Source organism: Nyctereutes procyonoides, unplaced genomic scaffold (assembly GCF_905146905.1).
Source record: "Nyctereutes procyonoides isolate TBG_1078 unplaced genomic scaffold, NYPRO_anot_genome, whole genome shotgun sequence".
NCBI classification, from domain to species: domain Eukaryota; kingdom Metazoa; phylum Chordata; class Mammalia; order Carnivora; family Canidae; genus Nyctereutes; species Nyctereutes procyonoides.
Genome location: NW_026575141.1, coordinates 14,387,896 through 14,412,608, shown reverse-complemented (window position 1 = coordinate 14,412,608; position 24,713 = coordinate 14,387,896). Strand labels below are relative to the sequence as shown.

Here is a 24,713-nt window from a genome sequence, read left to right as displayed (position 1 = left end):
CAAAATTAAGGTGTAGTGAGAGAAAACAATAAAACTATCCTTTAAAACTGAAGTCGATCATCATTACTCACATACTGAAAATAAGAGTGTCGTGGATGTTTAAAAATGCTTGAAAATGCAAAGTAGACTCCCATAGATAATGAAGACCCCAGAGATAAAATCTTAAAACAACAGCTACGGGTTATATAGTTAAGTGGGAATATTTGTATTAACGACATCCAAGAAATAGTCACAATTAACACAAAAATGTAAATAAGTAAGGCCCTTACAGAGGACTATGGTAAGGAAAAAAAATGTAAGACTCAAAATATCGCATTGGATAGCAAAAAAAATAGTATTTCTTATACTACGGAACGATACAGAAAGAGAGAAGTCCCATTTGATTAGTCATTTCAAATGCTACCAGTGAAAGTACTTCTCCAAGGAATAACTGTAGACCACGCAGGACAAGAGAAAACAAATTAATAAGCCTTGCACATCTTTAATTTCTGTTTATATGACAGCTGATGCAGAACAAGGAGTTATAAGATTTCTCCCTGCAAATGTATTAATCCCTCTGCAATAATATGAAATAAGGAATCAGGAAAAAAATTGTTCATGGGTAATTCTCTTAAAGATCAAAGCAAATGACATATTCAAATCTTTTCAGAGAAACCATATCTGCATACAACGAAGAGAAATCACTGCTGAAACCTTCAAGTAAATTACTCTATTATTCTATGAGAATTCTGAACTGCAATTTACAGAGTGTTAAGTTACTCTGTTCAGTTCCAGTCATCACATGGCATAGCTAGACTTTGATGGACTATGGTTAAGAATGTTGACATGGGTACTACTAAGATATATGACTGGACGGAGGATATGTGAGTGACAGTGGTATCTTAGATACTATGAGGGAGACCTGAGGGCAAAAACCATTCCATTAGAAATCCACATTGTCCATTTTTTGGTGAAGTTTGTGGGTTTCATGGAATACTCTCAAAGATGTGCCCTGGAATGTGACTGTGCAGACTAGACAATTGGAAACATCGGTCCCAGTACTGCTTATGGTTAATGATCAGGTCTTTTGCACTCTTGAAACACTGGACATTCTGTATGGTTTTGCTGAATGAATAAATGAATGAATGCTCATATTGTGCAAGGGAGATCTTTGTGGGAAGGAGGCTGCCCTAGGACTCCAGAGGTTTTCTTGTTTGTTTATTTTGTTTTTCCCCTGTGCCACAACCAACCAGCTAATGTGAGCAACATTACCAAGCATTTTCAGATTGGGAGTGGGGTGGGGGGGTGGTAAGGGCCTTAAAATGGCCATAAAATAGCAATATAACAAAAATATGAATTGATTTCACTGGGTTGCTAAAACTCTGAAACAGTTTCTAAATTAAAATGTTACAATTAAATGACAAAGAGATGAAATTTATATAGTTAATATAATAAAGTTTAAAATTGGTTGAGTTTACAGTAGGCTCTGAATATATCCTGTTTTCAGAAGCAAAAGTGGTACAAGGTAGCAATCAAGGAAGAACTACTGAATTATCAATAAGAACAGAAAAGCTCTATAGAAAATGCAATTATGTAACATCTCATTCTTAGAATCTACTGTCTCTATGGAAATATGGAGAAATATAAAATACCATAGCAAATGGTGAACAACTCACACATGTATAGGAAAACAGGGAGCTATTCAGATTCTGTTCTTGGTAATGCCATGCTTCAGCTGTGGGCCCATATCAGGGTACATAGAGCCGACTCTTGAGCCCAAGACCCTGGGCATCTCACGCTGGGGTGAGGGACTGAACACCACCTTGCCACCCACTGCTGGTGTCTCCAAGCCTGATGCTCAGCCTGCCAGACCCCCAGTCCAGCCCTCTCCCTTCCACTCCTGCCTTGCTTAGAGTCAGAAGGAATGAAGCTGGGGCATCCAGAGACCACAGGAAGAGGGAAGCAGATGGGAGAGGCGGCTAGAGGGGTTCTGTGTAGGCTGTCTAACAGAGATGGAGGGCCGCTCAGACACCCCCCGAGGGGGAAATCTGAACAGAAGAGGAGGCAACAGAGGGAGTAGATCCTGAAGTCTGGCTGCCCTCCCTTTGTCCTCGGGAGGGTGACAGAAATGGAGAGCAGAGGACCAGGCTGCCAGCTGTCTGGCCTCAGCCCTTCACACCTTAATATTAACCCACCTTCCTGCCCTGCTTCCCAGCACTGGACCATGGTTGCTGGGCCTGGGCTGAGTGTTTTTCAGTATTTGTAAGAATCTCAACAGAACAGTAAAGCATTTGGAGTATGAAAAAAAAAAAAACCTAAGTGCCTGTCACAGACGATGATTAAGTTTTATTTATTTTTTATTCTTTTTAAAGATTTTTGTAATTTATTCATTTGAGAGAGGGTGCACAAGAGCACAAGAAGTGGGGAGGGGCAGAGGAAGAGGGAGAAGCAGGCTCCCTGCTGAAGGTTTGGCAAATCTAGGCTGACCACAGGCAGTTATAATCTCCATTTACAGTCAGATTACTTACTTAGACAATTCAAAAAAGGCAGAGGACTGGGAGACTACAGGTTCTAGAAAGTGTAAAGATAAGTCTGCAACTGGAAACAGTGGAAACCTGGAAACTTGTACAAAGCAACTGACCCATAGGTCTTCTCTGACCATCTTCCATCCCAACCCACCAGCGGGACACTAAGTATTTATCCTCTGGAGAAATTAAACCCAAAAGGCCTCAAACTGAACATAAAAGACATCAGGGTGAGGCACAGATCTGAAAAAGGGGAAATTAAGTAAAAAATATGTTTCAGTAAACAGAAACATGTTTCTGTATGACCAACAGCTCCTCTTCCTGTCCTGCCTTGAGGATGTCAGATGCCAGGAATCAGCATCTGAGGAAGACCAAAGACTAGGTGTTTAGACACTGACATGTGTGGATCTCCCAATTAAAAGTCTGGCTTTTTGACTGAACAATATATAATAAACTGGTGCCCCATAGGTATAGAGATTTATAGTGCCTCATTTATAAAAGTAAATGGACAGTGAGGGATTCCTCCCAACCCTGTATTGAAGGAAAGCTTCCAGTAAAAAACAGAGAAAAAGGAAGTGGGCATTTATACATATGGTAACTAAAATTGTTTTAAGAAAAAAATAGAAAGTTTGATAGATAAAAAGTTGTAAAATAAGAAAGAAAATATTTCTTAAAATTGTAGATTAAGTTAGGAGCTTCAATATCAAACTATTACAAATTTTCCCAAAAGCGAAGAAAATAAAATCATTAAAAATAAGTCATTAAAAAAATTCAAGAACTTTTATAAGAACTATATCTTTATACTGAATGTCTTTATATTGAAGAGAATCTACCCAGCACCGATTTAAAAAAAAATAACCAAAGCACATTATCACAAAATTTCAGAATATCAGGATTAGAGAGAGGAGTCTAATATTTTCCAGAGAAAAAGTATGAGCAGGCATACAAATGACTGCGAATAAGAATAGAATCAGATTTCTCAGTAACAATAGCAGAAGCTCTAAAGAAATTAAGTAATGCGTTCAAAATTCTGAGGAAAAAACCTAATTATATACTCAGCCAAAGTTTATCAATCATGTGTGAGAGTGGAATAAAGACATTTTCAGAAAACTAAGAATTTGAAAATTCCATCTCTGATGCATTCTTTTTGAGTTTTCTAAAGATGGAAGACATGGAATCCAGGAAATAAGGAATATGGAACCAGTAAAGATCCAGAAGGAAAATGACTCTAACTCAGAACAAACTTTAATTAGGTGATTACTTACAGGGGTATAAGGAAACCAGTAAGACATACTGAAACACTAAGAGACTAGCAACAGCAGGAAGCCATTACCTGCCTTAGAGCTAACAGCCATTACTGACCCTAGAATTAAAAAGGTCAAGTGTTATTTGGAATCTAATGACAACTAGAGCCATGGAATAAGGATTTGCCCACAGGAGTCATAGTCAATCATTTTCAGAAATACGAGCGAAAGAAAAGAATTAGGGAAGAATATTCGATCTCCTTCTCTTCCCGTCTATTACCTGAATCCAGCTGGAAACCAGGAGCCAAGGCAGCTTGGAAGATGTATTCCATAGGGGTTAGCTGTCCAGGACATAGGGCAGGGCACAAATGGGTAGAGAACAGATTTGAGGAGAAACAAATAACCATCTTATTAGAACCTACAACAATAGTAGAGGGGCAAAATGGAAGTCACAACATGACTGATATTTGGCTCTGCTAAAGCAAGGAATCAGAGAACTGAGAGGAAAATTTCAAGGAAAAAGCTGAGGAGAGAGATGTCAAGAAAATTAAACGGGATTGATAGATTTGCTGATGTGTTTGAGCATTTGGAAAATATTTTTTCATATGCAATTGATAAATATTTTGCACCCATAAATAATGAACAATCAGAACAAAGACAACTAAACTAATAAAAATCAGAGACAATTATAAAATCCAGGAAAAGCAAAAGGTTATGCAAGCAGGATACATAATCATGAATACTGCTTGACTTACTATGAATAATATTTACATGTTAATGTGTCAAAATGTGATATGGATTCTTTACTAGAAGATGAGCTGAAGGTGGAGCGGGGTAAGGGTGATGGAAGAAAATTAAATCCTCATCTACCATAACACCTACTTAGCAGATAATGTCTAAAATAATTAATCAATAAATAGCAATATAAGCAATTTCTTAAGACATATGGAGGTAGATATTAAAAGAGTTGAAAATAGTTGCTTCTGGGAAATAAGAGGGGGTTAAGTATGGGTATGGCAGATTACTATTTTTGTTATTGTTACTGTTGTGGTGGCTATGAGTTAAGCTCAGGTTATACTTGAGATAGTTTTCTGATTTGGAAACTAAAGATAGGGATACTTAAGTGATTAGGTCAACCAAAATCACACAGGTAAGGAGTGGCAGAGACAGAACCAAATTTAGGCTTTTAATGTGTTTTCTATTACACCTTTGCCTCTCTTTAACACAGCAAACCACTACCACTTACATGATTAGAGAACTGATTTCTGATTTCTACATGAATGAATACATAAATTAAGACATAAAAGATGCCAGTGTACATCCAATGTTATCTAAATTTGGAGGACTTAATTCACATATTTCCAAATTAAACACACACACACACACACACACACACGCATGCACACACACACAAGATGATTCTCATCCTAGGCCAAAATTTCTCTCTCTCTAGATACAGACAGTATGTTAATCTCGCTAAAATCAAATTGAACACCTTCCATTTCTTTGATATATTCTGTAGCACCCTACATACTTCAATATAAATGTAATATATTTGGGTTAGCTGATTAATATATTAAGAGCTGATAAGAAAACTATTCTCTGCATTTGTGGAGTTTTAGATTTCCTAAAGAATCTCACATTCAACCATCTCTTGCAATTCTCACAAACCAATGAGGCAGCTGGATATACCAAGGGCTTTCTTAATATTGTGAAACTTAGTCATTAGAATTGGTTACTCAATAATCAGTTTTTGGGTAGCCTTTACTTTGCCAATTTAAAAAAAAATAGGGAAGTTTTAATGTATTTTAAAACATTTAGTAGTGAAGACTACATATAATGCCTCATTATGTATTTTTTATTCAGTTAAATTATCACTAATAAATGAATGAACATACCCATTAAAAATACACATCCACTAGTTTTCTCACAACACTGATGAACAAACAGGAGATGTAAAAATGATAACCAAGCTAAGCTTTTGATAGAAAAATAGAACTGGTTCCTTTGTACTCCAAAGCCACTGCTAAATCCAACATTTTGTCAGCCACTCTATAATGCTATAAAAATCTAATATTCAAGAATTGTACTTCCAGAGATAATTCATTATTAAGCAAGGTAATAGAAGTTTTCTGCTAGGACTCTTGAGTTTGTAGCCAGCAATCCTTAGGTCTGAATTATGCATTCAAATGCATTAAGGCTCTTCTGACTACTAGTATTTAACAAATTATTGCTCTAGTGCTTTATGAGAAAGAGGGCCACAGTGAAATCTCTACTTTACACATATTGCCTAGCAGAATAACTATTAACTCTCAAAAGTAGCCTGGTATGGATGATATGTTACATGGTCTTCCTAACTTTAAGGGACTTCAGCAGTAGAAATGGGCTCAGAAGCTATAGTTCCCCATGAGCTCAGCTTTCAACCACATAGATGCTCATTTGACTATGCCCTGTTCTTTTGTTATGTTCTATTGCATCATCAGTGGCTACATCAACAAGTCACTTGAATCATTGAATCATGTATTAATTGAGCAGCTCCCAAGATTCTTAAAGAGTTGTTCCTTTTGACAATGACTAATTTGAATCCTCTTTGGTCTTGTGAACTGATTAATAAGAAAATGTGTATATACTGTTGACAGATGACTTTATGTAGCTCCTGAACTCAAATTCTCATTCTTACTACCATTCTTTTTAAAATTTATTTTTATTTTTTAAAAGAGTTATTTATTTGAGAGAGAGAGAGAGAGAGAGGTGGAAATGGGCAGAGGGAGAGGGAGAGTCTTCAGCAGATTCCCCACTGAGTATGGAGCCTGATGTGTGGCTTGATCTCAGAACCCTGAGATTACAACCCTGGGATCACAACCTGAGACGGAAACCTAACTTACTACACCACCCAGGGGCACTACTAGCATTCTTTTTAAAATGGATTCATTCATTTTAGCAGAAGTGGTAAATGAGTAATGGTTAAGAGTTGGGAAAATACAGGCCAGCATAGATAATGGCCTCATGAAAATGTATTATAAATCCAGTGATTTACAGCATAAGTTTATTTCAAAGAAATTCCTCCTTGAATAAAACTACATAATACAGAACATCGACATGAAAGGAGAAAGGCAGTCCATAAACCAACTGAGTGACAGTGAAAGCCACCTCCTTCATTCGAAGAATGTAAAGTACACAAAATGATTCAGAGCCTAACCTAAATTATGAAAAAAGGAATTTTACTGTATTTGTGTTTTAGAATCACTTTACTAGTAAAATAAAAACCAAGTTCTTAGAAATCATCTTAAGAGATTACATAAAATGTTGTGAAAAGAAAGAGCTTTGTGGTTGAGTTAGCCTTAAGTTTGCAGGTCTCTATTTATTAACTAAATGAACTTTACTATCTTATTTAGTCTCTGTGTTTTGTTTTCTTCCACTGTATCACGGTGCAATAAGGATAGTAACTAAAATGAATAAGACAAAAAAAATGCGTAAGAGAAACTTAGAATACAGTTTGTGTCCAATAAGATATCTATTATTGTTACTATTATGATTACTATTTCCTAAAACCCAATTGCTATTATTACTATCACTCAGTTATCCAAGACAGGACTTTATATATAACAAATTTACATTCAGGATGGGGGCTCTAGTAGAATTCATTTATGATTCTCCCTCTTAAAATAGTGGCAAACAAACCTGAGTCCTAGGGAATCTTATTTCATTACATAAATTTCCTTGGTGCAAGAATAGTCATTAAGGATGAAGACAGAACTCCGTATATTGCCAATATATATGGTGATTAGTCTTATTTAATAAAAAGCAATGCTAAGTGGCCTTATAATACTCAATAAATAGGCAATTTCTCTTCTGATATATGCAAAATCAATCTAGAAGCAGACATTTTTCTATATATCAAGACTGGTATGGAAATTTTTTTCTAACCACCCAGCTGCTACAATGTTAAATAAATTAATTTTAATCTTAAATCAGAGATGTAATAGAGAAAGGGATGATTTAATATGCAATCTCATTATATTTGACAGGCTTATTTATAAACGATTTGCCCCACATTTTGACAAGCATAGTTAATATGTTAATTAGCTTTTAAAAAGATGATGAAAGGAAGAGACTGGTGTGCTCTGATTTTTCACACAGTGTGTTGAGGAGCACTGTCACTGATTCCACAAGGTAGTGCCACTACACACTGCGGCCCCCAGAAGCACCGTGATGTTGATGAGATACTATTATTTGTTAGCTACATTAGTCGCCATATGTTAAAAATTAATCCCTTAGGATAACCCCAAGTGACTTTCCACTTTAAAAACAAATGTCACTCTAAACACATTTATGAGCTTCTATAAAGAAACCTAAAGCTTATTCAGAGCAACGACCTCGATGGCTAGAGCAGAACTCCCTGACAGGAGGAACTACACAGATAAGCTACTTTTCACATTTGCACTTCTTATAATGTGGTTCTCAGGCCTTCATAAGCCTTTTGGTTTAGAAGCTTAAAGATGATTTCCTATGCCTTGACTTTCATAGAGTTATAAAATCCAAGAATTAAGAGAAGTCATACACGAGACAATGTCCAATTTCATTCCTCTGCTTACATCCTCCTTCTGAGAAGGAGACAAAGGCATCAAAATCTAGGTTTCCTTAGGAGTTCTCGAACTGCACAAATATTTACACATTGCCACAGTGCTGGAGGCCGAGACTAGTAAATCATAATACAGTGAGCTCTGATTTTCCATTGCTTGCTGCCAATGTTAATGCATATGTGTCTTCATTAATATTTTTATTGCCTGTGGCTATTTAAACAGAAAACTGGGAAATGTAACACTGTGGAGGGATCGTTAGTTTTTAGTTACTACCTACTGGCCCAGGATGGTAAATGAACTGTAAAAATAGCCTGAACCCACTACCACCTGCCTCCCCGCTATTGTCCATGCATTCATATTTGTATTTTGCTTTAGTGCAGCTGAGCCATGACTCAATTACAGTCCCATTTCTAGTTCTGTGAATACTCAGCATCGATGTCACTGATTATGCAAAAATCAGTGCCCTGTGAACTTCTAACTGTAAAAATACATACATTTTATGTGACTTATAGGATTATAACAAAATGGCTTTTAGAAAATGGCTTGGAATGAAATCAGAGTCAAAATGACAGGCATAGCATAGACATAACTTAGATTTTAGGGCTTGAAAATGGAAAGCCAATAAGCATGAGAACTGCTCAAAGACAACACATTTACTATTTGGTTTTGGCAATGAATAATCTTGGCATACAGACAAAAGGGCATTTAGGGTCTTCTGTTTTGTATCAGTTTTCCTCCCTTCCACTTAAATAACAGTCTTCTTATGCTTCATCATGTCTCTGTTTAAAGCAAATTGGCAGAAAGCACCCAAGCCTTCTTAAAGAGGATGAATACACACACACACACACACACACACACACACACACACACACACGCATGCATGAGAGAAAAACAAGGGTGGGGGCACAGACTGCAAATCAAATACCATATATCTGAAACAGACATATCAGCAAGTCATAATCCATGTGGTTCTTTTTACTTTAAAGAGCACTTGTAAAGGATTAGAAAAAATTAGCCACTAGTGCATAAAAACAGCTTCTTCCGATTATGAGTGTAGAGTCTTAATCGAACTGCCAAGCACTAAGAGAAAACTGGCTCCAAGCCACAAATATTCCCAAACTATGTCCTATTAGTGGCATCCTTAGCTGCCCTCTCTGAAAGACAATCTAGAATTTTCATACTCAAAAAAAGAGAGGAAAACAATCCATAACTCAAGAATATAATTAACGATTATGTGTATAGCCAACTCTCAACTTAAGGCAGGAAGGAGGAAGGGAATGAGAAACTGATATCCTGGTAATTGACCCTTATTTCCAATTTCTTCCTCCATGATGATCAATAATCAAAATACCTCTTTTGCCCAAGCCCTGCCTAGTCTTGGGAGAAAAAATTTAATTGTGTAAACAACTGTGCAAAAGAAAAAAAAAGGCCAAAAAGTCTGATGAAAAAATGAATTAGCTCAGCTGCTTAATGATAGATGGTCATCTTTATTCTCAGTGTTTTGAAATAATGCATTATAATGATATTAGATTTATTATGAGGCATTACAAAATTTATGACAATAGATTTTAGGCTTTTGATGACCTAGATTCTTTTATAGCTCTACTGAAAGCTACAGATCTACATCCCATAAAAATAAATATATCCATGTGTACATAAAATGTTGCATATATTTTCAGTGGCTTCACAGATCCTGAAATCCTATTATTCAGGGGTTGGGGGGGGGTGTTGCTGGAACCTAAATTGAGAAAATCTACACGGTGCCCTACATCACAAGGAACTTGATTGTTTTCTCACTATAAAATGTTTGGATCAAAAACATCAGGAAAGAAGCCAGGCCTCATTACAGCCTAATTTACTAAAAGCCAAGATTACTGAGGGAAGAACAGTGAAGTAAGTACATGGCAGGAAGATAAATAACACATGCTGAAGTTTTATTGAGGTCATAAACATTGCAAGAACTTGTAACTAAATTTTGTATTATGGGGGCATAATCATTCATGGAAGATGATTCCTAGGATAAAATAGAACAAGTGCAATGTGAATTGTTTTACTCTGAACACAACTGGGAGTCTAGAAAAGGGATTTTTCTGTTAATAGAGGACATTTTCAAGTCTCTAGGAAGCCTTCCCTGAGTACTAAAAACAAGATTATTCCCTTATTTGATTTAGATCACATTGTATTGTGAACTCATTATACTTCAATAGTAATCATGCATTAAATCCTGTCAGTCTTTGGGCCTCCTAAACAGGTTTTTAAGTTTTGCTAAACTGTCATGTGAAACTGAGACTCTCCTCAAATTCAACTTATTGTGATATTTTTAAAAAGTAATTGTCTTATTTAATTTTGGATAATTTGTACCGAGCTCTCAAGAGTGTACTACACCAAATTTAGTGATTAAAAGTCACACCAAAATTTTCAGACCACTTAATCTGAGCTTTCTTATTGAACTGAAGCATGTTTCCTACTATTACCCACTCCTACTGCTATTGGGAGATCCATACCTCCTCGTTATAAAATAGAACCACAAATTAAGACCCTCAGGGAGAAAAATCACTGTACTGACAGAAAAATAGCTCTGCCTCTGTCCATCAAGAACCATTACCAGACACCATCTGCAAGGAAGCCTCTGATTAGGGAATATTCCCAATCATGTTTTTTTAAAAACCCAGCAATACTGCCACACATCAGCAAACACTCCTGCACCATTAATCTTCATTCAAACTGTTAGAATATTTGTCTAGGCATGACCCAGACCAAGCATTACAGATAGATTAGCTAGAGTAAATCTTCCATTTCTCACCACATGTCAAGGCAGGTGGAATATTCTGTTGAGCCCAGGAGGACATCTGGAGGTCTATACCACAAGGTAACCACTTCATTGGAGTATGTGTGGCTAGGGACGGATTTTGCTCTTGCAAGACCTGTGGACCACAGGAAACATAAAGAAGTTTAATAGGCATTAACAGAACAAGGGAATTTAAATTTGATTGCTCACAGTTTTAAAGGGTCAAAGATAACATTGTAATACAGGATCATAAATACAATGTCAAGGTTGCTAGAAAGGCTGGGGAAAGTATACTGTAGTCTACCTGTTTCAAATAATGCTAATAGCCAGTAATCACTCAGATTTCCTAATCAAGGATCATAAATCTGATAAAACCCTAGGAGAGTCAACAAATGATTCATAAACTATTAGACATTACACAGAAGCTTAGAAATCTCCTGGACTTTCCAAATAATGTTTCATGGAACCCTAGTTCTGAGAGTTATAAGTGCTATGAGAAAAGATTTCAAGGTCAAATGATCTTGGGAAAAGATGGTTTAAAAAATTAAAACAGGTCTTCACACTGTAAGACTTCTCAGTTCCCTTAATTTTTTTTTATGTGTGTTGTGAATCTAAGAGAATATGACACTTTCAAAGGGTTATTCCAAAACTTCTTTTTCTTTCAGTGTTCTGTCAAACATGCACTAGGAAATGTTTATTCATTTGAAAACCACCTAAATAACAATTATAAAGGAACAATTAAATCTGAAACGTAGAGATGATGAGATATCATATAATGTTTTGTAAGAATTTTAAAAGTCAAGGAAATGATCACAATGTTGAGTGATGGATTATGTGCAGCTTAACCTCTTAACCATAAATATTTCAGCATAAAAAAAAGAATGGCAGAACATATTTCAATATCTTTAGTGGCTGGCTGTGGAAAGTGGGATTATCCAGTTTTTTATTTCTGTTTTTGTTTTCAGAGAGGGAGATGGGGGAGGGGAGAGAGAGAGAGAGAGGGAGAGAGAATCTTAAGCAGCCTCCATGCCCAGCAGGAGCCTGAAACAGGCTCAATCCTGAGATCATGACCTTAGCCAGAATCAAGTCTCAGACACCTACCCACCGAGCCACTCAGGCAATGCTTCAGTTTTTTATTTCATTTTATTTTTTACTTAATGCATTTTTCTCAGCTTTTTTCCAAGTTTTCTACAGTGAATACATAATTCCTTTTAAAATCACAAAATATATAGATGTTCCTTTTTTTTTAAGATTTTATTTATTTATTCATGAGAGACACAGAGAGAGACAGGAGACAGAGAGAGGCAGAGACACAGGCAGAGGGAGAAGCAGGCTCTGTGCAGGGAGCCCGACATGGGACTCAATCCCAGGTCTTCAGGATCACACCCTGGGCTGAAGGCGTCGCTTCACCTCTGGGCCACCAGGGCTACCCCTAGATGTTCTTTTTTAAAAGAAGAAGAAAATAATGTGATTGCTTTCTGAGTATGTTCATTAATGACAAGTGAAAAAGTATTATTAATTATTGTGTGACTCAAAATGTATGTAATATTTTTATACTAAATGTACCATATCATATTCATTTTAATGTTCTTATTATTTACATTCCTATGTAGTACTTAGGAACATGATTTTTCTCCTGTTTATTAAATACTTGATATGTCCTTCACTGTATCATATGAAAATGTTAAAATTAATAGAACAGCTGATGAGACAAATAATTTCTAATTAATTCAACTATGGTTACAGTAACTCAATTTTTTTCCAATGCAATTTTTATAATAGCACAATGGTGTATTATAAATTGGTTAATGTTGATAAGTATTTCATACTAAAATCTACTACAGACTATACACAAACATACACACATCTATATGGTCCCCAACTTGTCTACACATGAAGGGAATGACTATTTTTAATAATAGATTTCCATGATAACCTCTATTTTTCTCTGCAAAGTTTTATCCTACCTCAATACAGGTAAAACTGAACAACAGACAGGACAATCAGTATGGTCAAGTGTTTCCAGAACTTAATAATCCCATCAAAAGATTTAGTTCCTTAAATGAGCATGTTTCTATAGGGAGACCAAAGAGCTAAGTACAAGTCCTTGAAATAGATTCTGACTTGTCCCATATGCTCTTGTCAAGTGAAATGGGATGCCAAAAAACAGTCAGGCTGGATTCCCTTGGTTTTCCTGAGGCCCCCTTGACAAAAAGTGAGGCTAGAGGCACAGGAGCATAAAAAAAGTCTGAGATTTTCTTTGACAGCTTAGAAGACCAGACTAGTTATAGAAAACTATGGCATTTCCAGTTTTAAAGAGAGAACAAGACCTCAAATAACATAGAAAAAGTATAGCTCTAAATAATTATGTGATTTTAGGTCAATTATGTCCACTCTGAACAGAAGTTTGCAAAACTGGCTATATATGCCTGAAAAATATAAAAAGAGAAAGGTCTTTGTTTCCATTATTCTCCTCCTTCCCTCAGGTTTAGGTCAAGGACTGTTCAAACATCACTCACATGAGTCATATAACATCCCAAATAAAGACTGAAAATGAGTTGGTGATGTGTAACTTTTCAAGGTGCTCAGGCAGTTTCTTAAAATGGTTTGCATGTTAATGTGTCATATTGAAGAATGTTACTGTATTTTAAAGATACACTCTTCTGCATTGCTTGAGAAAAACTCTTCTATCATTTCACTTTAATACGTCAATTAAGACATTTTCTTGTGGAATGTGTTACTGTATACTGATAAACAAAAGGCTCTCATCTTAAAAATATGTCTGTTCAGTTAAAAAGATAAATAGATCCCAAAATTTTTCAGGGAGGAAGCCAATTATTAAAACAATGAATTGAAAAAAAGAGTATACCTCGAAGTAGGAATAGATAACTACATTTTTAATAAATACTTTTGGTAAAGATATTGTCATGTATTTACAGTCATGCATCAAAACATGCTTACTCATGCAGAATTTATTAAACTGCCTCCTCCAGCTGAAGGAAAACTGTAGGACAGGATTAATTAGCACAGCATGTGTGAAAGCTTTCTTTCTCTGTTCCTTGTCAGTTGCTATGGTTACACTACAGGAAGAGAGCTACACTACCTTTTAAAAAGGATGAAGTTCATGGGTTATTATCAAAACTTCTTATATTAATGTTTAGTTTGAACTGAAAGTCAAAAAGCAAAGTGAAATACTAAATTGATGAATACAGGTTATTTGAACACTACCACTCTGGCTGAGTGTGTGCATATGAAAGGGTGCATGTTCCTACGGGCATCTAAAATGGCTCACATAACAATTCAGAGTATCCCACGTTAACATGTTACTATTTCTAATTAATGAAAAACCCTAGAGGAGAGTAAAACATCCTTTTGTTCAAGCCCTCTTGCCAATTATTCATTCTTACCCAATGAAAGAATTCCTTTACATATCTCTATGAGATATCTATCCAACATCTGCTACCACCCTGAGCCTGGTTCTACCCTCTGGCAGGAACACAGAATAAATCATGTGACAGTGCTTCCAATATTTGCCCTAAACAGATCAGTTGTTCAGCATCAACCAATGGACACTCTTCAGGCCTTACCAAATAGCTTTCAAAGCTGCAATGGATACTCTTGGCTACTCCCTTTCTTTTAAATTTATTCCTTTGACTTCTCAGACATAGAAGAGTTAACAGGAGTCACTCGGTCTCCTGGGATCATCCCCCATCTGCCTCTTAACTGCTGTTTTGTCTACGGCTATATAGTCAAACCAGTGGTTTCTTATCTCAAATGTGTGTACCTAACTTTGGCTAATGCCATGTTTTGATATCATCCATAGGTAATTTCTCACAAGATTTTATCTCTGGCTCAGATTTGTCCATGGGTTTCAGATCTGGAGCTATCCAATTCCTCTCTTGGCAGAGGTATAAAGATGTCCTAGAGCACTCAACATGACTCCAACCACAAGTCCCTACAGCCATCTGCACTGTTAGTACAGGAATTATGCCTTGAGACCAGGAGTACATGTATTTATTCCACTAGTAAACTGTTTCAGGTTCCAAAAACAGTAGAAGTTCTTTTAGCTGTACATAGACATAGTTTAGATTTTATATTCCCTGCATATCTAATTGTTCTTTCAAATTTCAACACATCTCTTGTACACATGGTAAAACTGGCTAGGGACTGAGTAACCCCTAATTCTAGGAAGAAAATTGCTAAACCTAGACTAGGCATTCAAGGATGGTAATTCCCATGTCTCTGCTCAATTCTTTGACCACGGAATTGAGAAATAACTGGCAACAATGACTTGTTTCTTTCTAATTAAGTGGAATAACGGCAAAAGCTAGATGAACTTGCAAAAATCAATGGAAATATGTTATAAAGGAATAGTTTCCATCATTTCCCAGAGGAGGTGCCACTATCTTGTGCTTGTCAGTAGTTTTGTTTTAAATCAGAGCAACTCCCACACTTCTCTCTCAACATACCTCATTCCTCAAACTAAACAATCAGAAAATGAGAGTCAAGCTCATAATCACAAAATCAATATTTCTAGGAGAGCAGCTCTTCCCTTCACAACTTGATTCCAAACAGACATGAAATAGTTGGGTAATATTTTACCATCTGGCAGTTAGGCTGGAAAGGGAAAGATTGCTACTCCATGCACCAGTCCATAGAGCAAGGGCAGAGGAAAACTTTTATATATTTCCTTCCATTCCACAGTCCTGGGAACTGGTCTGAAATTTCTTTTTTCATATGAATTTTTAATGAAGTCCTGTTCCTCCTAGAGGATTTATATTAATATCTTATGTTGTGCTAAAGCAGTTTGAAAATACCACTGCTCCTAGCATGTATCAATAAACAATCATCACACAAAACAAAATAAAAAGAATTTTCTTCTGGTGTTCTCCAGAGTTCTGGCTATAACCTCTTCCCTCTGCACTTGACAAGTTTTCCTGGGTGACATTCACTCCCATGGCTTCAGTTACTGTCTATATATATATTAATGATCCCAAATAAATATCTCTAGCATCAATCTTCCCCTAAAACTTTCGATTTCTATTTTTAAAAAGTCCACTTAGATCTTGGGTGTCACAAACATTTTTCCTCACCCCCAATTCCCCAACCAATGTTATCTCCTTCAGTGTTCTAGAACTTACCACTAAACATCACCATCCATCTATTCACCAAAGCCAAAGGGCTTTTTTCATTGTAGACTCCTTCCATTTACAAAATTACAAAATTGGACAGATTTTACTTTATAATTTCCCTCTTTACTTCTTCCTTCCTAGGTCTCCCTCATCTTTTGTTGGATTGTTACACTAACCTCAAGTCTGTTGATGGCAAAAAGTTATGAATTTCAAAATACATTCTAGAAAACAAATTACCTACATGTTGAAATTAATTTAATTGGATATTAAAATTTAGGTGGGATGCTCTTTACCATGAAAAATAATAAAAGACTTCAATGTCCTATCTTTCTCTATAAACACTATGAAAGCTGGACATCTTCCAATCCCCTTGCCCATTTTGCCATTATAGGAGCAGAAAATGTGAGTATTTGAGAGTACTTTATACGCTTAATATCACATGGTATTGGTTAAAGTGGAAAAAAAGTTTTGGGATTACAATTATAAAATCCTTTTCTTTCCTTTGATGAAACATCTTTGTTTTCTTTTCTGTCCAGATTTCTATTTGAACAGAAGCTAGTCATTGCAGGATTCCAAAATCCTTTAAGAATGTTTTGATTGGCGATTGTCAGAGTCTTTCAACTGAATAGTAGTACTCTTTGAAAATAAATTCTAATAAGATGAAATTAAGTGCAGAAGACATCTAAACATGTTAAGGCAATATTTTATTCTACTCTGATTTTATTTAATTATCTTTGAATTTTTAAAGTTACTAAGTTATGCCTATTATCTATCCTAAAGGGCACAGACTTTTTTTCTTTCATCTTCAATAACAGAAACGATAAACATTTTAATACAGACATTCTAAAAAGAAAGAAAATAACACCCTTTTGAACTTGGCCACAGCAACTTCTTGCAAGATACATCTATGAAGGCAAGGGAAACAAAAGCAAAAATGAACTATTGGGACTTAATCAAGCTAAGAATTTCTGCACAACAAAATAAACAGTCAACAAAACTAAAAGACAACCTACAGAATGGGAGAAGAGATTTGCAAATGACATATCAGATAAAGGGCTAGTATCCAAGATCTATAAAGAACTTATTAGGGCAGCCCCGGTGGCTCAGCAGTTTAGGGTGGCTCAGCAGTTTAGCAACGCCTTTAGTCCAGGGTGTAATCCTGGAGACCCGGGATCCAGTCCCATGTCAGACTCCCTGCGTGGAGCCTTCTTCTCCCTCTGCCTGTGTCTCTGCCTCTCTCTCTATCTCTCATGAATGAATAAATAAAATCTTAAAAAAAAAGAACTTATTAAACCCAACAGCAAAGAAACAAACAATCCAATCATGAAATGGGCAAAAGACATGAACAGAAATTTCACCAAAGAAGACATACACATGGCCAACAAGCACATGAGAAAATGCTCCGCATCACTGGCCATCAGGGAAATACAAATCAAAACCACAATGAAATACCACCTCACACCAGTGAGAATGAGGAAAATTAACAAGACATGTTAATTTCCACAACAAATGTTGGAGAGGATGTGGAGAAAGGGGAACCCTCTTGCCCTGTTGGTGGGAATGTGAACTGGTACAGCCACTTTGGAAAACTGTGTGGAGGTTCCTCAAAGAGTTAAAAATAGACCTGCCTTACAACCCAGCAATTGCACTGCTGGGGATTTACCCCAAAGATACAGATGTAGTGAAACACTGAGACACCTGCACCCCAATGTTCACAGCAGCAATGTCTACAGTAGCCAAACTGTGGAAGGAGCCTCGGTGTCCATCGAAAGATGAATGGATAAAGAAGATGTGGAAGAAGGAAGAAGAAGAAGGAAGAAGGAAGAAGAAGAAGAAGAGGAGGAGGAGGTCTATGTATACAATGGAATATTACTCAGCCATTAGAAATGATGAATACCCACCATTTGCTTCGACGTGGATGGAACTGGAAGGTATGCTGAGTGAAGTAAGTCAATCAAAGAAGGACAATCATATGGTTTCACTCATACAGGGAATATAAAAAATAGTGAAAGGGAGTATAGGGGAAAGGAGAGAAAATGAGTGGGAAAAATCAGAGGGTAACAAAACATGAGAGACTCCTAACTCTAGAAAACGAACAAGGGGTAGTAGAAGGGGAGGTGGGCAGGGGGATAGGGTGACTGGGTGACGGGCACTGAGGGGGGCACTTGACGGGATGAGCTCTGGGCGTTATATGTTGGCAAATCAAACTCCAATAAAAAATACATTAAAAATAATTTGGGGATGTACCTGCCCCATATATACTTTAAAAAAATAAAAAATAAAAGGAAAGAAAATATTCAGGGGTGCCTGAGTGGTTCAGTCAGTTAAGCATCTGCCTTTGGCTCAGGTCATGAACTCAGGGTCCTGGGATGGAGCCCTACATTGGGCTCCCTGCTCAGCAGGGAGTCTGCTTCCCCCTCTCCCTCTGCTCCTAACCCCTGCTCATGTTCTCGATCTTCCTCAAATAGATAAATAGATATATCTTTTTTAAAAAAGAAAATGCTCAAATACTTAAATTTCATATATAGGAAAATTTTATTTTCCATTTTGTATAGAAGTTAAAAACAATATACTTCTCTGGAAATACTGCTTTAAATGAAACTAACACAGATGTGATGACGGTAAGACCAATCAGTCAGAATCCTTTGGTTGACCACCGTATGAGCAATATGCTGTTTGTTGTCAGAGCATTAGCCTGAATATTGGAAGACCTGTGATGTAAAAAAACTAAATGCCTGAGAGTGGTTCTGACACTAACTAGTTAGTTGTGTCTCCTTGATAAAGTCACGGAAATTCACTCACTATGTTATGTGAAAATGAAGGTGCTGATATCAGATTCCTCAAGCACATGTCTTTGTAAATAAATTTTGCTGGAATACAGTAATACCCATTTATTCACACATTGTCTACTGCTGTTTTTGTGCTCAACAGCAGGGCTGAATAGTTGGCAGAGACTGGGGCCAACAGTTTACATTTAGTATCTGCCCTTTAAGAAAAAGTTTGCTGACTCATGGGTCAGACTAAGGAAATTTTGGGTCCATCCAAGTACTAAATCTCAGTGATCCTAAGAAAATATCACTAAGCACCTTGTTCATTTAATGTGTGAAGAAATATAAGCTAAAGTTCTTAAAAAAGGCCTTTAAGTAAATAATTCCACCTCAATGATCTGCATTCACAGAGAATGAAAAATCATTTTCAGTAGAGTGCAACATCACTTTCACAGTTCACTGGCTTACTTTTCATTTTCTAGTTTCTGCTTCTCATTTAACAGGATCTATAGTTATTATTCCAATGCTAGATGACAACACAATATAGAAAACGAATTTTATAATCTAAGTTGGCAATTTTGTTGAATTTCCACATTTATGCTGATTCCCCCCAATTTTTATTTTATTTTTTAAAGATCATCTATTTGCTAAAGAGAGCATGCGTGCATGCACACGCACATGATGGGAGAGAGGCAGAGAGGTAAAGGGAGAGAGAGTCCCAAGCAGACCCCAATGTGAGTTCAATTTCAACTCTAGATCATGACCTGAGTCACCCAGATGCCCCTTTTCCCCAATTTTTAACAATCAGAGGTAAAACATATTAAGTTCATCATAAGAATGTCAGTCTCAAATCAAGACTTATTACTCAGAGCTTTCAGGCCATTTGGGTTATAAATATGTATCAATATACACCCAAAATATTCTAAGAGTATGCATCAGTATGTGTTAAAGATAGATTGTTGAATAATCACAACCATAATTTAGGTCTAATTACATAAAAATAATTATGATTTTATGCCAGAGGTATCCTTTGCATTTAATAGGAAAGAGGCCAATGTATAAAGATGATATCATATATACATAACATTTGAAATGACAACATATGATCTCATTAACTTTTCAGCTTTTCTTTTCTTTTTTTTTTTTTAACTTCTGAGCTTTTAAGGGAAAAAAGAAATTAGAGTGTTCCTCTGGAAGGCTTATGAAACAATCATTCCCATTTCCTTCCTAAACCACTTAAAATGTTTTTAAAAGTCAGGGGTGAGGGTAATGCAGTATTTTTACTTGGTCTTACTGTAAGTAATACTAAAATATGAAAGAACAGTGAATATGCTAGTGCAAACCTGATGAGAATTTAATGGGCAGTTGTAATCTGTTAGATTTTTAGACATACAGTATCATTTAGTCATTATGACAACCTAGAAGGTAGTATGATTATTAGTATCCTAATTTAACAGAAAGGAAATTAATTTACCCCAGGTCACACAGTATAAGTGGCCATGCCAGGATGAATGCAGGCAGTGCCATCACATCCCCAGGAAGACTGGGAATCTGGGAACAAATGTGTTCCTGGGCTCCATCTAGATGGAGTGGCATAGACTGAGTGACTCCCAAGTCTGGAGTGATGGCAAGTCAGCCTGGTGGGAGAAGGAGAGCAATGGGGTGAGGACAGGGAAGAGAGGTGAGGAGAAAATACAAACTGGAGGGCATTCCAAAAATATGAGTAAATGAGAGAAAATGATTGATGTTGTGTAGAGAGCCTCACAGAACAATCACACAATGGGTCCTCAAGGAAAAGAGAAATTTGGTAAGGAAGTACTTTGGAGAAATGCTCAGAAACCTTCACTTAAGGTCTAATTGCTGGAATGAGAATAGCTCTCATCTGCCACTTTGTTTTAAAGTGGAAAGTGGCAGAAAGCAGTAGCCCCAGAAATGGAGCAGTTAGCCAGAGACTGTGATAACTTAGAGAGGAACAGCTAAAACAAAGAAAGAAAGAAAGAAAGAAAGAAAGAAAGAAAGAAAGAAAGAAAGAAAGAAAGAAGGTATGAGGAGGGGGCCTTGCTCCTTTTTTTTCCCCCCAGAAATCTCAAATTAAAGCTTCTCTGTAGGACATGTAATGACTCAAGAAAAAGCTCTTCTGAGGTGCCTTTACTGATGTGAACTTTTTCTTTTCTTTTTTTTTTTTTAAATATTTTTATTTATTTATGATAGTCACACAGAAAGAGAGAGAGGGGCAGAGACACAGGCAGAGGGAGAAGCAGGCTCCATGCACCGGGAGCCCGACGTGGGATTCGATCCCGGGTCTCCAGGATTGCGCCCTGGGCCAAAGGCAGGCGCTAAACCACTGCGCCACCCAGGGATCCCTGATGTGAACTTTTTCAAAAGATCTTATTTATGAGATGCCTGGGTGGCTTAGCAGTTGAGTGCCTGCCTTCAGCCCAGGGCATGATCCTGGACTCCCAGGATCAAATCCCACATCTGGCTCCTGCATGGAGCCTGCTTCTCCCTCTGCCTATGTCTCTGGCTCTCTGTGTGTCTCTCATGAATAAATAAATAAAATCTTAAAAAAAAAAGAGAGAGAAAGATTTTATTCATTCATTCATTCATTCATTCATTCATGGTGGTGGGGAGGTGGGTAGAAGGAGAGAGACAAGCTTAGGGTGAGCTGGACACAAGGCTTTTGTCCCATGTCCTAAAATCATGACCTGAGCCAAAATCAAGAGGTGGGATGCTTAACCAACTGAGCCACCCACATGCCCCTTGATGTGAATTTTTTAAATGAGAGGCTTTTATGTGCTTACAACAATAAATGCCCAAATAAATCAGTTCAAATTAATTAGGTAATTATTGAGTCAATTCAAGGGAAAAAAAAGGTTTGGGTCATACTGAATATGTTTTTTGATTTTACAGTTGCTACCCAATTTTTCTTTTCTTTTTTTTTTTTTAAATACCCAGTTTTTCTTTTTCCTTATCACACTATATGAGTGGAGGTCGAGTTATATTTTGGGGTCTCCACACTGTACCCAGTACAGGATTAAAGACATAATTAGAAGAAAATGTCTACTAAAAGTATTGAAGATGTTTACTTTACTTTGATGATTTTAAAACTTGTTTTGTGATACCCAGTGATAATCTTAGTTGTCGTGTAACTGGAGTTGGGTGTCATTAATATAGTAAATAAATAAACTTCAAATCTCCAAAAGAAAGCATATGGACCATTTGGGGAACATTTTCAAAAATACATTAATTCCATGAAATAAATATGTATCACAATCGCTGCAGAGATGTGTCACAGTGCTTTTGTGCCGGAAAGGATCTAAGACAGCCTGTACCTCCTATGATATTATCATTTCTTATGAGAAGGAAGTTGAGGTTCACAGCTCTGTCCATCCCGCCTCAAATTCATCCCCTTCCTCCTGTCCTCACTGCCACTGACGGATGCTTTAGTTCCTCAAATTACCCTCCTGAGCCTTGAATCTTTGAAAGAACTCCTAACTGGTCACCCAGCCAACACATTTGTCTTTCCTATTCCTTTTCCAAAGTCTGAGGAAGAGACAGTTTCACGCAATGTGTATAAGAGCTTCCTCTGTGTGGTCAGGTGAGACTACCACTTACAGGCTGCGTGATTTGGGGCAAGTGGGTTAACCTAGCTGAGTTTTAGTTGCTTCTTCTGTGAAGTGTATGCAATAACTCTGCTGGATATTCTCCACTGACCTCTTCTAATGCGTTCTTGACTCTCTCCCTCACCCCCACCTTCTGAGCTTCCCAGAGGCTGACTAATGGGAGTGTAATCACAGAGTCCTTGGCCCCTTGATCTGAAGTTCTAGGCTTGACCACTGGGAGGCACGCTGCCCAAAGATCAGAGGATCAGAGGGAAGGAAAACAGAAACTGAGGTATTTTTTGCACCCCATTCCTTCTCAGCTGGACAGGTAAATGGCAGGGGCTAAGTCCTCCCTTGAAAAGCTACAGCTCTCCTTTCCCCTTTATTCCCTTTCACTATTTTTTAGCTCTTGCTCAGTGGGTTCCAGAATCACTTTCTCTCTTAATCCCTCAGGGTGACTGGGGTAAAGGCTCCCCTCTATTGCTAGCCAGGAGAGGCTTCACATCTTCAACCCTGCCCATGGTCTCACAAACAGTCCCTGCACCAAATTCTCCTCCATCATGCCATTTGACTGCCCTTTGTTCTCCTCTCAGACCCTGATGCAATGATCACAGCTGACTCAGGGTGTTTGTGGGAAGTAAACGAGAAATGCACGGAAAATGCTTCATAGTGCAGTTGACCCATACAACAACACTCACAACATACTGGCTGCCATCATTAACCAAAACACTATCTGATTCAGTCACTTCTCTGCTAAAGAGCTTAATGGAGTCTCTGGAATGTATCCTGAAAGTCCCAAATCCAAAGAATTCCACAGCTATTCCTCCAGTCTTGTTTCTTCCCATTTCTTCCTTTTTATGTTCTAGGCAAATTACTGGCAATTATCTGCTCTCACATGAGTTTCTTTGCACAACACAGTCTCACATCTTGGAATGCCTAACTCAACTGATGAACTCCTACACGGCCTTTAAAACTATACTCTGGTCAAGTCCTCCAGTGGCTTCCCTGACCTGCCCTCCCCTCCCTTATCCAGGTAATGAGCCTTCCTCTTCTCTGACTGAGCCCGGAGCTTGCACGGGCTTCCCAAGTCATTCACTCACACATCAGCCCCCATCTACCCCACACCAGACTGCAGCTTCCCCGAAAGTAGGACCGTGGTTCATTTGCTTTTCTATCTCCAGCTCCTGGAATGGTGTCTGCCCACAGTGAGTCTATTGTTGGACTGACATTTATGGTGAGAACAGCCGCCAATCCACCACCCCTGAGACAGTGTTCCTATAGCAGGTGGCATGTGTATATCATCCTGACCAACAGGGAAAATGAGCCAACCCACCTGATCCAGAGGACCACTCCTTTTACCTATTTTGTATCTCGGTATTTTTTTCTTGTCAGATCTCAACAGATCTATCATTGGATTTTAAAATGCTTAAAAACTCAATGTGAGTAAAAGTGAATCATATAAATGCCCCTGATCCTTTGTTGTTGTTGTTATTAAGAAGTAAGCCCAAAACACACATAATATTCCTTAATTCCTCACATATATATTAAATACAAATATGAAGAGATATAAAGCTATTAACATATAAGCTGCTGGTTCTTAATGTAAGTGACGTATACACTTTCCTAACAAATTCCATGACTTCTCAAACTAGCTGTTTAAAATTTACTTAAATAACACTTCAAGAATTAATCAAATTCTCCTCTAAATTTTTATATCACAAGTCTTCCTTCAGCTCACTTGGCAGAAAATATATAAAACCACTGTACTCAACTTTTTATTTCTATGTTTATGTCTCCATCTATATTATAATATAGAGAGCTTATAAGCTCTCTATGAACAAGATTCATTTCTTATGACTGCCCCATTTCTTACCACCACTCTCCACCCTTTCTGCATCTTAACATAACACCAAGTCTTCTGTAAAACACACTACCTGAAACAAGATGAAGTCTGCTTAAAGCACAGTTGGACAGGGAATCAATTTGCTTCAGCTTACTAGGATCCCAGACTATGAAATGGAGGACTCAGATGTGTGAAACCAGCTTAGATCCCAACTACACTACCAGGTTTCTTGGATTCTACATAGCACCC

At 37.3% G+C, this 24,713-nt stretch overlaps 1 protein-coding gene across 3 annotated transcripts in view; it reads right to left on the bottom strand.

Annotated features, from left to right (window-relative positions):
* The window catches only part of CDK14 (cyclin dependent kinase 14), a 564,290-nt gene that overhangs the window by 219,836 nt on the left and 319,741 nt on the right, over positions 1 to 24,713 (bottom strand). For all 3 annotated transcript variants that reach the window (XM_055307507.1, XM_055307508.1, XM_055307506.1), the window contains one exon: positions 11,135 to 11,255. In XM_055307507.1, coding sequence (XP_055163482.1) covers positions 11,135 to 11,255 — 121 coding nt within the window. The remainder of the gene's footprint in view (positions 1 to 11,134; positions 11,256 to 24,713) is intronic.